Source organism: Pezoporus flaviventris, unplaced genomic scaffold (genome assembly GCF_033815535.1).
Source record: "Pezoporus flaviventris isolate CSIRO_AGI_PZ_B2104156 unplaced genomic scaffold, CSIRO_AGI_Pfla_v1 ptg000035l, whole genome shotgun sequence".
Taxonomy (NCBI): domain Eukaryota; kingdom Metazoa; phylum Chordata; class Aves; order Psittaciformes; family Psittacidae; genus Pezoporus; species Pezoporus flaviventris.
This window is the reverse complement of record NW_026892583.1, coordinates 5,167,663-5,185,381: the sequence shown is the minus strand read 5'-3', so window position 1 is coordinate 5,185,381 and position 17,719 is coordinate 5,167,663. Positions and strand designations below refer to the sequence as shown.

The window sequence follows — 17,719 nt, the reverse complement described above, 5'->3', positions numbered from 1 at the left end:
GGGATGCATGTGGATGATACAGGCCATTTGATCTCAGTACCTTAAAAACAACAAATAATAACAGCAATAAAAAAATTAGCAAGAGCCCTCCAAATACTTAAGGGTTTGGTCCAGCTCTCATTGAAACCTTTCCCTCTAGTAGGAACTGGATCAGATGTTAAGCGAATTTCTCCCCCTGTGCAAATTTAACAGGGATGTCATTTAATTTTTACCACTTTGGTTAAATTTCATCCAAATTTCTACCCTTGTGGGGCCCCAACACCCATCCTTTTTAAACTTAGCTGATGTATCTCGTTGTGCATTTCTTTCTATATTGCACCTTCCTCCAAATGAATCTCACAGCATCTTGCAAGCAATAATGAAGGACAGCCTCACACCGGTCCTGTGAGGTAAGTAGGTACTATTCCCATCTGTAAAATGGGAACAAAACTGAGGCCTAGTTGTCCAAGGCCAATAAAACAAGTCACTGACAAAGCTGAGGGAGAGAAGTAAGTCCTACTGCTGGATTCACATAGGAATGCAGCAGCTACAGCAGCAAGAATTGCTGCATCTAACTAGTGAGTTTAAAGACCTTGGTGCCAGAAGTTAGCTGTGCAGCACCGAAGTGCTCTGGGCCAGCATACCTTACTGTGCTGTGAAATACACAAGCTCTCAGTGTTCCCACAGTGGAGCAGAATCTCAGTGGAAGCATTAGAGAACTTCATGCTGGACCTGTATGTGAACAAATACCCTTTTTATCATGCATCAGCTCTTCTGTGTTACATGCCTGTGCAAAGGCATGGTACTGACCCTCTGGTAAATACAAGCTTATTCAAAGGCAATGTACTCCACAGTGGAAGGAGGCCATACCGCTTCCTCACACCAGCAAGTGAGTGTGCACAGACAGGCACTTGGGGCCATCCAGTGTGAATCCAGGTACCCAACTCACCCAGTGGTAGTTTGCTCATGAGCTCATAGCCTCCAGTCCCTTAGAGCTCCAGTGCTCAGTTCCAGTCCCACACGTGCAGTTTGATAGTGAAAAGCTGCCTCCTTTTCTCCTTTCCCGTAACAGCAGCAGCAGATTGTGGCTTCTTCTCTTCTAATCCCTTAGCAAGCCAAAGGGCCATTTCTAAACTAATTTGCTAGAACTATTTCTGGACCAGGGTCTGCTATAGCAGAAGTTTTCTTCCCCCCCCCCCCCCCCCCCCCCGACCTGTTCAGCTACTGCAGAGGAATGGATCATTCTCCATGTTTCCCAAGATCACACACTGCAAACCATCACCTGCTAGCAGCAGTTGGGTGTTTTGAAGCTACTGGTACCCACACTTCTAGAATGACTGTCCAGTTCTAAAGGAGAAGTGTATCTCAAATTCTCAACTGACTCTTGAGCATCAATTTGTACCCTCCAAATCTCCCCTCTAGAAAATAAGTTACACTGGTGCAAAGAGTCACTTGTGTGGTAACAGAAGAAGTTTAATTCTTCTGAAACAAATTTAACTCTGAAGATCAATCAATCAGGCAAACCACTACTGAATGCTATCACCTGAACAGGCTCATTTCTAACTTTTCTAATGTCTTATTTTCATTATGGTAGGACTGCTGCAATTGCAGTCTCATAGAAAAGGCATTGGTACTAAAGTCCTCCCCTGGGAGGCCTAGTTACTTCCTGCTTAAGCACTGCTAACACGTTTACCTGTCAGCTGCAGGAAAGGAGGAAGACTTCAATTGTATGAAATTCACCACAGCTTAGTTTTTCATCTCATAGCAGTTCAAAACTTCAGAGGCTTCTGCAATGACAACATCTGTGCTCTCTGTCATATAAAAAATGTGTAAATCCTCTGAAATATCTAAGTGGAAAATTCGTTAACTTACTGTCACGAAAACAAAACTGAGAGGGACTCTGGGAGGCCAGAGAAGTCTGAATTTGCAGTGAACTGCAATGATTACCAGTTTCAAACAACTGCTGGGGTAGGATGAAATGTTTCCATGTCATTACTTCCTACAGAATACCCACTCTCTGCCATTTAACTTTCAAGTCACAACTGAGCTTGAATTTTTAATACTGCTGTTTTGTTTAGAGGCGATGAAAAAGTCATTAAATATGACTGATGTCTTAGTACAGTAGTGTGTTATCTACAGAAACTCCCTTTAGAAATTATTGTAGACTCTTAAATTCTAATTATAAATGCTGTAGATACAGATTTCATTCCAGATCTGGACTCTACAGTCTATTTTTTTACTCATGATCACAATTAGTATTGAAATAGCCATTTCCCAAAGCATGGGGTCACCTTCATATATCCTAAAGTTCTCAGAATCTCTCCTGAGCAGAGGACCCCAGCAAAAGGCAGCAGTTTCTGATCAGTGTGCATTACCAGCTGTTGAAAGGGGATTAAGAATCAAGTAATACAAGTTGTGTCCTCAGTTTGAAAACTGCACCATCATGTTATTAATGTTAAAACCTGGAATGCAAGTGAACATGTGACTACTGATAGTATTTTACTGCTAGCATTTAAAGAACTGTTTAAGTGATCAGAGGCAACCATCAGAGCAGGTATGTGAAGCCACTAAAAAAAAAAAATCACTTTCTTGACTTTAATGCTGTGAATCTTCTGTGGTTGTGCTCAGGCCACAGCAAAAGAAGGATGAACCACAGATGGCTCCGCAGTTCCAGATGGGGACTAGGGGATGTGATACATTGACATTCCTTCCCCGAAACTGCCCTGAGTTAACAGCTGATACCTGGGAGGAAGGATGCCTGGGAATTCTCTCATCGTTAGTGTAGCACTGTGAACACAGAAAGATGATCAGTGTGCCAGTCTATACAATTAACTGGAAGCATCATATTATATGGCTAAGAAGTCACACGCAGTAGGAGACAGTCAAACCATGATCTTAAAAGACCACATCGGTTGCTGGCTACCAGTGCATGCTTGTATGTGCACGGGTATAAGGGGTTTATCTCTAGAAATAAACAAGCCTTGGAAAAAGCCCTTAGATCCCTGGGCTGTGTGTGAGAGCCACTACTGATTTTCAGAGCTGCAGTTCAGCTGCAAGAGGCCAAATCTGCCAAGCTAGGAACTTTTCCAACAGCTCACCCAGCCTCAAAGTCAAATGTTTGTGGAGACAATAGGCTGCTGTTCTCTCCCTAAAGTATCTGTAATCTCCTGAGAGGCTACATAGAAAGCAAAGGCTGTTCCCGGGTCGAAGTGAATAGAGGCTAGGGTAGGGAGGAGGAGGAATAGACACAGAAGTCACATGCAGGCACTACAAACTGCTGTCTCCCTTTGCTCCAGGTTTCTTGTGATTATCACCCATTTCCACCTTGTGCACACTGTAACACAATACAGAAGTTGTTGGTCCAACCTATAGTGTACACAGGAGAAAGGAGGCTTGGAATCAGAGGGAAAAAAAACAACCCCAACTTTTGCTGGTTTCAAAACTACGCAGTTCCCTGAAAAACTGTTATTCCTACCCTGAATCTCCAAGCACTTGCTCTGGTTCACTAAGAGGCAAAATCTGGAGTCCCATTGGTTTGCCAGAAAACAGAATCATTCTGGTTTACCATACAGACCTCTTGACTCATGCTGGAGTGATTCCTGAGCATGGAGATCTTCATTCTCTGAGGACCAGTCTGAAGTTAGGCTGGTGCAATGCAAACCAATCTGGAGTTATTCAGGTTCATAGAGGGCCGATGCAAAGTCATTTTGGTCACCAGCTGCTGGGTTCTGGAAGCAGCTCCCTCTGCACTGATGACCTCGGGAGTTTGGAGGGAGTTAAAGGTTTCCTTCAGACTGAGTGATCCAGTAAAGCAGAAAGTCACAGAGAAGCCCTGCAAGTTTTGTGTCATTCTCAACTCATCTCTCAGTAATGCTTTCCAAGATGCCAATCAAATTGTCCAACCCCAACAAGTACCCATCCTCCCTGTTGCCTTCTTCCCAGGGGATCCTGTGATCCAGTGTCTGCCCATCAGGGAGAAGGGTGGTCTTTCCAAAATCAATCAGCCACACATTGGCATTCCCACTGCCATCATGTACAAAAAGTAGTGAACTTCCAACGACCTGGAAGACAGATTGAAATGATGTGGTTGAGAACACATCTGTAACTCTTCCTCATCACTTAACACTTCCCACTAAGAAAATTACCTCCTCAGATGACCTTCTAATCTGTGACCCAACAGACTTTTGTGCTTCATTTACACACTGACAATTTACATGCTCCATTTGCATAACCATATCAATCAGTGATGTGTGGATGAGCAAAGGGACCCAGCAGACAATGGAAAGAAAAGCAATTCTCCAGCTCAGCTGGCAGTAGGTCTCTGTTTGAGCTATTCAGCAATATCCAGTGTCTACTTTCAAAGACAGACCATGGCCCACGGTGAACAAAATTGCCATTAGTGACAAGAGGAAATCAACAAGGTAAAATGAAATGTCTGATCTCAAAATCTTGAGCTGTAACAAGCAGAATGTACAATGCTAGTAAGGTCTTTTTCATAGCAAAGCATATAAGCAGAAGATACAGAGCAGACTCATCATACAGTATTTCAACATAAACCCAGTATAACTAATAAAGCATTGTCAAACACCAACTGAATGCTACTGTACCAAAGGCAAGCTTCCATATTACTATTCCCCTGTAAAGATTCCCACTAGAACACATCAAGATCAGAGAAACCACAGGAAACTGATACTAATGAACTGTTACCTGCAGTGGCCCAGAGCTATAAGTGCTGGGATTCTATAAAGATGTAAGGATTTACATCATCCCTCAACTGGTTTAAATCTTCTGTATCATTGTGATGGAGTCTTTGTGGTATCTGTGCTGTTAACATACATTAGTTGTCTTCTACTACAAACTCCTTTCTAGTAACACAGCTGTACTCTGAAGTACATCTGAATGACCAAACAAAGCAGCAATTCACCTCCATAGTGTTATACCCACTTCTTACCTCATGTCGCTTGAAGAAGTCTGAGGATTCAAGAATGATATGAATTTCCTGCAGACGCTTGAGGTATTTGTTCTGGAGGAAAAGAAGGCAAAAAAAAAAAAACCCATAAACATTTAAGTAAAGATTGAAATGATGAACTTGTTGTTTTGAAGGACCTCTAGCCTAAAAATAACATGAGCTCTTCATTATACTGGCTCTTGCAAACAGAGTAACTTCATTCAAAGTCAATCTGAAAATACACTTTAAGACGCTTTCATAGTGAATGAACAGGCTGGAGTTCCTCTGCTGTACGTGTTACATGGAGCACACTCACCTCTCTTGCTCTGGATGCAGTGACATTTTCTGCATCCTTTCTTTCCCCAGTCTTTAATAAAAAAAGAGAAAATAGTCCCAAACACTTGAAATCTTTGCATTCTCCACAGTGAAAAGAGAATGAAATGGTGTTACAAAGAGGAGCCCCAACCAGGGGAGGGAGGGAGGAATAAATAAAAAAACAAGGCCTAATGCATAAAGCTCTAGTGTACATTTTTAATGCATGCTCCTCCTGCAGGGCTGACATGCCTTCATCATAGCTTCTACATTGCAGCAAAGCACTGTGGGCTCCTTTGAAGTTCCAAAGACAAGAGACACATTATGCCATCTACCATATGCCTGCTGCGCTCCTTGTGAAGTAGCACACAGGAATCGCTCTTCAAGGCAAGTCTCTCACATAGGAGCCCAGCCAGCCACCAATCTCACTTCCTGCCCCCATGCTTTGGTTTCATCCTCTCCAGACTGAATTCCCAAATCATGAATTTTCCTCCCTGCCAACACAATCCTTGCGTAGACATCATCATCCCTCTGATGCATCTAAGACTCATCTAATACCATCTAACTGATGGCAAGCCATAAGTTAGCTTGACTGATCTTTTACCAGCATGAGGAGCTTGGGGTGAACTCCTGGCAAGGGCTGACAGAATTGGTCTCAGCCAACTACTTCCCACAGCCCACCAAGTTCCCATGTCCACTCCACCTGCTTAGAGGGACTGGAAGTCAAAACCACTTTCTTCCTTGGTAGTTTAATTCATTTTCTTGTACCAGAGGAAACATGGCCCTGAAGCAAGTTCATTGGGTCAAAGAACAGTGAACATGAAGAGTTCAGACTCACCAGAATAGTTGTGTTGCCCTCAATGAATTCCACAAAAACCTGGAGAACTTGCTCCTGTGTCTTCGTAGTTTTGAAGTTTGTGTTACATGTTCCATCCGCCTTCTGCACAAAACCACACAGAGATGATTTCTACTACACACGTATCATTCCCCTCATCAGTCGATCCTCCTGAACCATCAACAGCTCAGCTCTTGCTAACCACATCAAAGTGAGTAGTTGCACAGGAAGAGAGCAGATAAAACCAAGCAAGAAGTGGAGGAGAAAAGCCACACGAGCTGATTGGCCAGCTTTAAATGGCAATTCATTTCCTGTTGAGTGCAGTTAAAAACCAAATCATGCTATTACCAGCCTGCAGAAGGGTTTCCTCACGTGTCAGTAAGAGCAGTGCAAAGTTCAATGGGGAAAACCACAGTGACCTCCTTGGTTGTCCTCTCATCTCACTTGGTACAGTCAAACCCCAGCTGGGGATGCAACGGGACATTTTCAAGCCCAGTTTTACCAGTCCTTTCTGTTTGGGTGTTGGGGTTTTTTTCTGGTTTTGTTTTTCAATAGGGAAATCAAAGAATCATGGTTAAGACTCAATTCCCAATATACCTTTGCACATGAATGTGACCCAGAAGTCACAGAACAGAAAGCTAGCTGCAGACAGGGACAACTTGGGATTTGCAGTGCTAGCAGTGACAAAGCACACGTGTGAGAGCTTTGCCAAAGGACAGTGCAGGCTTGCTCTTATCCACGCGGGTCCTGGAGAAATTCAGAGTGTATTTGTACTAGCAGTAAGGCTCAGTACAAAGCACCCTGCTACTGAAAAAACAGTCTTTTTCCATACTAGCAGTGACCAGTTTGTGCTTGTGGAGCTACAAGTAAATAAGAGCTGTCAACACAGACTACATGAATATGCATTTCCCCAAGAACATCCCCGGTGATTAAAGAGACGCAAATACAAGCTTTTAGGACACACATGTAAAATACAGCAAGTACTGCAGCTGATAGCCTGTATCCACAAAGAGCCTGCAAGATTATCAAACTGTATTCCTCCTACTGTATCAGTCCAATGACATCTCTTATTTTCATTGTAAGAGTAAATCAACAGGTCATGCAAATGTGTTCCCTCCTACGTGTTAGAAGTGACTGCACCAGCACTGGTTCAATTCAGCTCCAGTCTCAGCAGGTGAAAGACTATTTACTCCACAGCAGAGCTCAACTCCTAGTATATACCCCAAAAAAATCCAAGCATGCTAAATTTGCAGATTTATCATGCAAGGGAATGAACTGACTGAATGGCAAAGCCATGCAGAACAGCCTCCCACCTACCAGACTTTCTAGCAGCAGAATAAACAGAGTTTTATTCCAAGGCTGTGGGCCAGATACAAGTGTGGCATGTCAGCCTGATGAGATGTGCAAGTTATGCAAGGGAAGTTCAGCAGGTAGGCAGTGAAAGTTGGGAGCCATCTGATCTGAGGTATGATAATGCTCAACAGCACATAGAAATTTGGAACTTGGTCTGATGCCTATTACCTCTTGAGTAAGGTTGTCTGAGAAAATCATTTCTCCCTGAGCCTCAAATACCAGAGCACAGTCTGGAATAGCTGCTGTGTGTTCCCTTTTGATCCTTTTATGTCTGGACAGACTGGCTGCTTGCTTCCCTGTTGTTTAGAAGCGCTTTTATGATTTCCTTCCTTTGCAGTGGTTGGCAGGAAACACAACTGCTGCCTGTCTACTGCTGTAAACAACACCCAGATTCTGAATGGCATCAACCTTTGTATTCCGTACCAGGTCCTTGCAACAGCTCTGGATGTACCCGATCCCCAGGAGGCTCTTGCCTGACTCACTCTTTGAAGCCACACCTTTGCCAAGGCCTCCAAAGACATTCCTGCACAGCAGAGCAGGCTGCTACACAGTGCAGACAGTGGGATGCTTGCAGCACTTCTCATTAGATGTGACAGTGACATAGCTAGCAGGAGGGCAGCTTTGGCAGCCTACCTATACCTATAGTCCTACCTATCTTAACCTCTATGGTCTTGCTCAGATTCCTCTGCAGACTTCCCTTACAGGCTCTGGGTTAAGGTCGTGACTTACATAGGTTCACAAAGATTTATGAGTCAATTCTGATGTTCTCCTGGGAAAATGGATATCCCTGATCTACAGTTGAAGGAATGGTACCAAAGGAAGACTTAATTTCCCAAACTGTACAGAGATTCAGTGACAGATTGGAAAGCCAGAACTCCTGGTTCTCATGCATATCTGTTCTGCAGATATTAGCTTAGTGTCTATTAGCTTAGTGGCATAGAGACAATGTTTGTGACCTTGTCAATGTCTGTCACCTTCAGTCAGCCCCTTCTAGAGAGGAAACCTGCATTCTGAACCTGCAAGCACAAGAGGCCAAATCTCAGGTGCCAGCTGTAAGGAAACCTAATGGTTCAAACTATTTTTGGTAAAAGTATAAAATCCCATATATGAACCTGACTTGATTTCAGAGACATGGAAGCAAGGCAAGGCAAAGCAATGAATCAGCCTAAAGAGAAAAGGTACCGTGCTGATGAAGAAGGCTTGCATATAGTGAATCAGATCTCATTTATTGGCAGCCACTTCACAGGAGGGCTTCTATGATTTCATTTTCTTTACTTCCACTTCCTACTCCAGCAGCCACAGGGCAGGAATATTTCTGAATGACCAAACCCAACAAATCTGCTCAGTATCCTGCAGGAGTTCCCAGTGCACTCAAGGAGAACAAACCCTTTTTCCCCATCAACCACTAGCTGGCACCACTGATCCTTATAGGCTCTCCTCTCAAAACTGGGATCTCTGCATGGCTTCGCTTTTCTGCGAATAAACAGAACTGGACGTACAGTTCAGCTACAGTGAAACAGTGCAGGGAGTACTGACCAGCTGCATTACTTCAGCAACTCACTTTCTGTCACCATTTGTCCATGTAAACAAATAAGAGAATAATACCTGCATCCCTTGTAACAGCACAGGGAGACAGAGGAGAAGGTAATGTTCTGCAGTACTCCAAGCCATTCCTTATGCTTGATCAAGGATTAAGTATGTGTGTCCTGCTTTGCATAGTTACAGCTTTGTCTCAACACAGGAAAACACCATGCAGTCTATGGAACACACTGTTCCTACCCACCTGTGATAATCAACTGACTCACCAAGAACAAGCCAGGAGGTTTTATTGGAGCTTCCCTGTGCTCCCTTAGCTCAGTCACTCTCCAGGACTCAGCATAAACCTGTACATCTTCCACACTGACCAACTATCTTTCTAAGAACATATATAAAAGGTCTCAAGATCATCTGGGTTTCTGATGCCATTACACAGAGCATCAAAAGCCCTAAATAGTATAGGAATAAAACAGGTATCTGGATAACATCATTAGGTGGCTAAAGAGTAATGAAAGAAGTGCCTTGGCTGGATTGGAGCCAGATCATCTGCCACCCAGACAGTTCCTGCATGAGGATGCCTGTATCTAACAGTAAGGAGTGGGTGGTGCAGCGTACTGGGGGCCAGCACAGCATGAGATGGAAACCCTAGTTCCTGTATCACAACAGGAGAATCTGTGAATAAGGAAGGGAGAAGACAACACAGAGAAGCAGAGAAGAAAGGGGTGTTTAAAGATCCTCTGCTCATCAGCATCACCTTCTTTAATCCCTTTCTTCTTCCTGTGTGTTTGAACTATTAAATGGAAGCAAAACTAATGTAGATTATAATTTAAATGGACTAACATACCCACATTAAACATTCATGCTCCAGGAACATCCTGAAATCACACAGGGCAACCCACGCTAACTTCATAGCTGTCCCATCATGGGCTGCAGGTAGCATGTGGGTGGGTTGGGCAGCCTTCCCTGTGCCCTATGCTGCTACAAGTACAGCATTATCCTTACCCCAGGCTAGCTGTGACAGGCCTACACAAGGAGGAAGTTCACTTCTGGATCCAACAAGTGTTCACATGCAAGTGACTGAGCCAGATGGCTGATATGCTGACAGTAGGTCCTATGGGCTTCCAGGTAGGTACCTGACATTGCTACAGAGCGCAACAAATACAAAGAATTAATAGGTAGGAAAGAAAATTGCCAAGGTTCTTCTGTGGCTATAAGGTATATCCTAGGAATGGTATAAGGGAACAAACTTATCCATCATGAATAGGAGATGGACTTTGTTGAAGGAGAAGTTTTATTTTTGGTTGTTTTGGCTTTTCTCCAGCCCCATCTACACCAGATACCATCATGTACTTAAAAGGCAAAGGGGCTTCCTTGATCCCAAGACTATCTAAGCTAATGATTTTAACATGCCTTGCAAATAAACATAACTGGAACAAAAACACTTTACTGTGACTCACTTGCAATAAATATGTAGAGTTCCTGGATAAAAAAGTAATTTCATGGGGGGGTGGTTATTTCTTCAGTTCTAAGTTCTTTATAACAGTCTCATTCTCATTCTATCTATACTGTGTACTTGCCCGAGTCCTTCCTGCAATGTTCCTGTGGTTGAATCAAGTACAGCTGATGTGTACTTGATCCTTAACTTCATTGACACTACTCTGTTATAATTACAATGAGTGTTTTAAAGCCACAACACACTAAAGTCTGTGTTTTCAATTAGTGCATTTTCACATAATCCTCTGGAAGACCTGGCTACTGATGCACACTGGGTTTTTGATTGATCAACAAATCAAAGTTTGGTCTCCAAGAACAGGCAGAAGTGAAACTATTACCTTAATCCCTTCAATCCTGAAGCCCAGGTTGGCACTAGAGCTGATGGTTTCCCTCCACTGCATGTATCGGGGTTTGGTGACAGCATGCTGAGCATTCTCTTCAGCTGTGGGAGCAAGAGGATCCACTTCAATCATTTTCTTGTACATGTCTTTACGCAGCTTTGGTTTCTCACGGGCCTTAGTCAGCTCTTCCTCCAGGTATGTCCTGCAAAAACATCACACCCCAACAGAACTGTAAGGACTCTCCAAATATTTCTTTCTACAACTTACAAACTGGCCTCAAGAAATGGCAACCAAGTAAGTGTTATCATTCCTTCAGCTGTGCATATGGGGAAGTTAAGAATAGAGAAAAATGACTGTGTAGGCCATGGGAATTGTGTCATTCTCTTCTTGTTCTAACTATACCTTTACTTACTATTATATGTTACCAATAACTCCTGCTTACAGAATGGGAGAAAGCTGAATTCCTACTGTGCCATGAAACAGAAACTGTCCTTCCAGGGGACTTACAATGAAATCAAAAGCAAACAGAGCTGCTGAAGCCTTCCTGTCTTCTCTCTCCTCAAAAAAACACCCTAACATCAATCACATGTGATTTTTTTAGGCTTCAGAAAGCAGTTAAGGTTTTACCTAATGCATCACAGTGAAAGACAGAATCGCTTTTCATATAGCAAAAAAGAGTAAAGCAGATTATCTGAGGAGTTCCAAAACAGAAGAGGTAACTAAGAACAGGGAGGTGAAGGGTGACAAACCTTCCTTATTTTGCTGTTATCACTCAACCTGTTAAACTGGTAACCATTAGAAAGGCACTATCTATGTTCTCTACATTCCAGGGGTCTTCTAAAGGTTGCACTTTGTCAGGTGCCTGGAGTGTACTTTCAACATCCCAGTGTAACACCCAGGGTGGTGGTTAGGAGATGCTGTCAGTCATTACCAGAACGTCATCTACTCGAATAAAATGTGCACTGCTGCAAATCCTTCTCCTCTTTACTCTGCGCATACCAGTGCTACGCATTACTACTCTGATTTAAGATTCTGCATTCTTTGAAAAGGCTTGTTTGCACTCCTGTAAGCTGAATAGCTCATGTATGACAATAACTCCTGAGCATCTGAGCTGGCACGCAAAGAATCACTATGACAGTTCATACTTCTCTGTACTGTTACTCCAGACTGTCAGCAGATCCCTTATCTGTTTGTTATGCTTAGGTTTTTTTGAGCTTTTTCTCTTCATCACAGCCAGGAGAAGGAAAAGAAAAGTGAACAAGGTGGCAGCATTGTAGAGATGTCAGAGCAGGGAAAAAACACAGGTCAGTCGTGAGCAGATGGCCAACCCTTTTGTTTACAGAAAAGATCAATACCAGTGAAGACTCATTCAAGCATTGGAAATGAGCTTTCACAGTGCTATTCAGTCATTTTACATTTGGAGATGGGGGTTTTACTCTTTGTGTTTGAGTTTTGAATCATTGCATACACAAAGGTTAAATGAACTGGCAATGAATGAACCGTGTAATTATTTTCCCCATGTATTATCAGGCCACTGCAGAGAAACTTTGTCTTAAATCGCCCCTGAAAACGTCTTGATGTGGAAAGCTTTTCAGGCCGCAGATGAGTTAGTTTCCAAAATCCATGTACCATCAGGGAACACTAGGAGATACCCTCCTCAGGTTGTGCAAAGTGTTGTCTGCACTGAAACCCAAGGCTCCAAAAATGTTACCAAACTCCTCCAGACAGAGCATAACCACATCTCTTCACCCACTTCCCTCAAATGCATTTGGGTTAGAAAGCACTTTTTCTTTCAGGGACCTCACCTGATCCCCATCTTGCAGTCCATCACAGAAGGCCCTTCAAAATCAGTAAGCAAGTCATCCAGCTGAATGTAGCTCTCTCCATCTCTCTCCACCACACCATGGAAGCAAGGGACGCAGGCGCGGAGCGGGTCTTTCATCAGTCGCTCAAAACACTCCTTTTCATTCTCTGAGAAGCGCTTGAGTATCTTCCCGCTATCAGCTGCCTTGAAACTCCCTGAAAGAGAAAACCAGACACACGCTGACAAGACTGCCCAGCAAAACCAGAAAAGCACCTTCCCCCACCCCCCCAGCTTCACCCACCTCATGACACCAGTTACAGATCTCCCCTGACCAGCAGAGACAGCACGCTTTTCATTAAAAATGAAACACCTAGGACAAACACAGCCACTGGCAGTGAAAGTCTATTTGGATACATTCCCATGTCAGAATTCATAGCTTTAAGGAGTGCAGCTGCTCCAGGCCATCTATTTTTTTTTCCCATGCTAAAGTCTTTGTTAGGATATTAAACACGACTCTGCTTACTAAAATGAACAGGAAGAAGCCACGAGCCAGAATTCATTAATCCTCTGACAGGCTTTTTTAAAGCTGCATAACACCACCAGTGCTGGCTTTGTCCCTAATCCTCACAGAGGGTACACCTGTGAGCATGTACATACCAAGGCAGTACAGTCACACAGCGATCGTCCCACAGCCCCGAACAGGCCAGAAGCCAAGCACTGCCCTTCCTACACACACGACTGCACATCCATGTACCTCCTGGGTACTGCTTCTTCTCTGAGCCTGGCTACACCGCAGGTACACCCTGTGGGGCAATTGGCTTTTTACAACCCTGTGTCTGAATGGTATCCAGTACAAATGACAGCCTGCTCAGGCCAAGGCAGTAATTAGACTCCAGCTAATTCTACTGTAGAGATGCTCTTCTGTCCCGCAACCTGACAATGATATCTGAGGAAGCTACCCTTAAATCTACATGACATAACATAGGTGCCAAAGCAGGAGCTTCCTTAATCCTGGGGCTACTGCTCAACTTCTATCACAGCAGGATCCTTCAGCCATAGCAAACTGGCTCTTCTCTGACAAATCCTAGAACTGGCATTGCCTCAGCACAAGGGCGAGCGTGGCGATGGCCCAGGTTTTAGTTTAGAAAGAACTTGTCATATCAGGGGAAAACAGCTGCAAAAAGGAAGGACTAAATGCAACCACAGAAAACTATTTAAAGGAAACTGGAGCAGTATCCCTCCTCGTCAGCATCTCATAACCTCTTAACCCTCCTCTTCCACCCTACTACACCAGCCTCCAGAAGAGTTACTATTACATGTCCAGTGCATCGCTCCACATAGATCAAGCCAACCCTGCACACAGAGTGATAAAAACTGCAGTAAGAGTAGTCGTTCACCTTGGCACTCTGCATGATACAAGCCAGTCCCACCAATACCATTGTGCAAAATGCAGCTACTCGTTTACTAGGACTAAATAAACTTCTCTGCACAGCTTTGAAGTGCACCATATTAGTGCATTAGCATAATAAAGAGGTGGCTCAGGTACTGCATTACAGCACGATGCAGCGTAGGTGCCTGCCCACATGTGTACTAATAAACCCCACACTAGCACTTCAGGAGCACAGGCTGCATAGGAATTAAATGAAGCACAAGAGAAGCAAAGCTGACGACTTCTCTTTGTTGTTTTTTTCCCTTACCAATGAAACAAAGCTGACATTAGGATCACAATTACAACATAGAACCAGGGACTGTGCTGCTCCTCATATGCATACAGTGAACAATGACAGGATCACAATGCAAACACCTGGTCAGCAAGTCAATTTGCACCAGATTTGTTTTCCACCCAAGGGCTTACTTTCAGATGAGAGGGTTTGAGATTAGTATTAGAAACACCGTCCTTACCAGTGATGAAGCACATACAGGCACAGACAGTGATCCTTCCCACCAGGGAACTAACACTGGCTACTCAGTCAAGAAAGATGATCCCATACCACAACCAACAGCAACAGATGGACCAGCTCCCCAGTCCCTCTTGCTTACCCTCTAACAAATACTAGCTTACAAGGATGCATGGGGAGCCTGGCTCTTCCGTAGAGCTTGACCATTGCTTCCCTGCTCCTCTCTTTATTCATTCTTCCCTATCCCCACCACAACCGAAAGAAAGATGTTCTGGTTCACAGATTTAAGTGATACTTCCTCCTTCCTTTTCCTTGAAGGATGGAGACAGAGGTAACACTGAAACACTGTTTTCTTTGCTGTTGCCATCCCCACTCCAAAGACAATCACACTGAAAACACGGGTCTCACCTGTATGCCCAGCCAGTTGCACCCACGAGTAGCGTTTCTTGAAGGGGCTGATGACTGGTAAGTTAACCATGGTTTTAATTGTATGCCATGCTTTTTTCTGGAATACAAAGGAAAGAAACATTAAATTGAGCAAAATCTGAAACCCTGACATATCCCAAACCTGCCACATACCTCCACGCATATTGAATTGTTCCTTCTCATTTGTACGCGCTCAAAGGTGGAACCAGAAAACAGACACAATGATCCTTGTTGGAAAAATACACACACAAACCCAAGACTGGACAAACACACACATAATGTCCTACCATCCACAAGAAAGCTGCCTGCAAGAAATAAAAACCCCATCATACTGCACGTCACAGGCCTGTTCTGAGCCACACCTGACCCTCTCTGAGTCACACAGTATGTGGGCAGCAGACGCTGAACACACGCTTACACACATTTAAGTTTCCATGAGACATGAACACAAGCTGTTTGCCACTGCCAGCAGCACTTCCTTTCCCAGGGAACTTCAGCATCACCCTGTGATGAACAGCTTTCTCCCAGTCAGCAAGTGACTCTTACTGTGACAGACACATAGAAACTGCATCTCTAGCTGGACACGGAGGTCCCTCAGCACCCATTGACACCGATTCTACAGTGTGCTGCAGAATCTACCCTAGGTCAGGGATTTTCCTGCTCCCTCCCCTCTTTCCCAGCCTCGTTACTCTTTAACAGAGCTGGGCACTGCTGTGGGTATCTTTGGCTGCCACACAGTGCAGCTGTGCGGGTACCGCTGTGGGCAGACAGGGAAACAGAGCAGCTGCTCACAAACAGCACCGAGCCCTCTGCCACAGTGGCAGAAAGGAGAAAGAAACATAGAAAGTAAAGAAGTCTTGTGCTCTGGAACTGAAACCCGGGTGGGAGAGAGCCACAGCCCAACAGCATGGGTGTCACACAGTGCGGGGTCCCAAAGTGCCCTACAAACAAGGCCAGTAGCTCCTTTCTTCTGACACTAGAACACGATACCTTGCTGGAGAAAGTAACGGGGCTGCACAATACTTGTGCATGACAATTTAGCACTGAGGGGTTTTCTACTGGGATCAAGTATAGCTGGGGATTAGGCTGTGTTTACAGAAGTGGTTATCAACAGTCTAACTAACTGGCATTCACCAAGATCAATGGAAGGCACTGATTTCACTCAAAACAAGTTTAGGTCACCTGAAAAATCAACATTTAAAACCACCATGTCTTCTCTAACATGTGTATTGATACGATCGATGATTGAGGTGCTTAGGACACCTGATTTTTATTGTCTTCTACTACTTCTACAGAAGTAGAAAAGTAACAAATGGTGAAATTGCAGGCAATGATACACAGGCAAAATGCAGCTCTCCAGATTACACTGTGACCTGGCCACCCTTCCCCATACTGGGTCACTTGTACTACATTTCTTATAAGGTATCCTCTAGTAATGCTGGTCACTGGGAGGGCAAAACCCTGCAGCTAACTTAGAGTGTATCACAAGGATATGTGCACTCACAGGCACAAGAGATCTTTCTTTCAAGGATTTCTCTTCACAAAAAAGTTTTAAATTATATGCAAATTAAACTGACATAACAATATAATTTACTGTTAGGGTGGTGAGGCACTGGAATGGGTTGCCTAGGGAAGTTGTGAATGCGCCATCCCTGGTGGTGTTCAAGGCCAGGTTGGACAGAGCCTTGGGTGACATGGTCTAGGGTGAGGCATCCCTGCCCATGGCAGGCGGTTGGAACTGGATGATCCCAAAGGCCTTTCCAACCCAAACTATTCTATGTTCTATGAGCATACTTATTCTGAAATAAGATCGCTTCTTCGTATTTCACTTTGGTTTTGAACGCCATTTAAGCTGAAATGAAGTCACTCTTGGTCTGATGTAATTGCCCATGCAGCAGTAATACTTTTGAAAACATACTGCACCAGTGAGGGGAAGCATCCAAAAAAGATCCTGGATGTGTGGAAATCATGAAGACTCTGTTGCACTTACTGCAACTCCAGAGATGTGACTAGCTCTAAGTAAACCCCAGTTTCATAAATACTTCTGCATGTTTAAACAACCCTTTCATACTCTTTGTTATTTGCTTTACATCATTCCAAACTGCAAGCTTGCAGTGCTAAACAGCAAGTTGGCTCTTTCACAGAGCTAGCTGCTGTTGACTGAGGATGAGAAGACTCTTGTACACCACTTACAAATGTCCACAGCTTCCTTCTGGAGGAAAGTGCAATAAAAATATTGTTATTCAAGTAGCAAAGATGAATTGCTTTCATATAGTTTATGTGCCAGATTTAACCAATAGCAGAAGCCCTTCAGTCTACTCTGCTGTTTCTACTCCAGAGGGACACAGGCCTAAGTTATTTATAGAGCAGCTGAAAGTAAACATCATTCTGAATTAAAATGACCCCAGTTAATGTAATTCCTGCCAAAGACTTTAGTTTGTGAGGATTCCAGCCCAGCTTTCAGAGTAACACTGCTTCTTCCCCATCCCTTACTCAGAAGTCAGCACTGTTCCATAACTCTCCAATAAAGATCTTACTCATCATAATGTCCCACTCCTAACAACTGCACCCTGTTTCCCTATGAGCTGTCATCCAGAAGTGATGAGAAGCAGAGTTTTCAAGCAATGCACATCAACTGTCAATGCAACACCACACTCCAGAGGCTTTCCTGCCTCCTCCCTCCCACCCAGCCCTAAGGAGCTGCAGCTTCTATTTGTACTGTGGGTGTGAAGAGGAGACAATGGGCTAAAATCAGCCCCAGCTCAAGTGGACTTTGGCTGCTTAGGTTACAGC

At 43.9% G+C, this 17,719-nt stretch overlaps 1 protein-coding gene across 1 annotated transcript in view; it reads right to left on the bottom strand.

The window, feature by feature from the left end:
- Positions 1–1,339: 1,339 nt before the first annotated feature.
- Positions 1,340–17,719, bottom strand: part of ITPKA (inositol-trisphosphate 3-kinase A) — a 39,044-nt gene continuing 22,664 nt past the window's right edge. Inside the window, exons 2-7 of the mRNA XM_061462313.1 lie at positions 14,909–15,005; positions 12,604–12,817; positions 10,796–11,000; positions 6,078–6,179; positions 4,931–5,002; positions 1,340–4,040 (exon numbers count right to left, since the gene is read on the bottom strand). Of these exons, the coding sequence (XP_061318297.1) occupies positions 3,837–4,040; positions 4,931–5,002; positions 6,078–6,179; positions 10,796–11,000; positions 12,604–12,817; positions 14,909–15,005 (894 nt within the window). The 3' untranslated portion in view covers positions 1,340–3,836. The remainder of the gene's footprint in view (positions 4,041–4,930; positions 5,003–6,077; positions 6,180–10,795; positions 11,001–12,603; positions 12,818–14,908; positions 15,006–17,719) is intronic.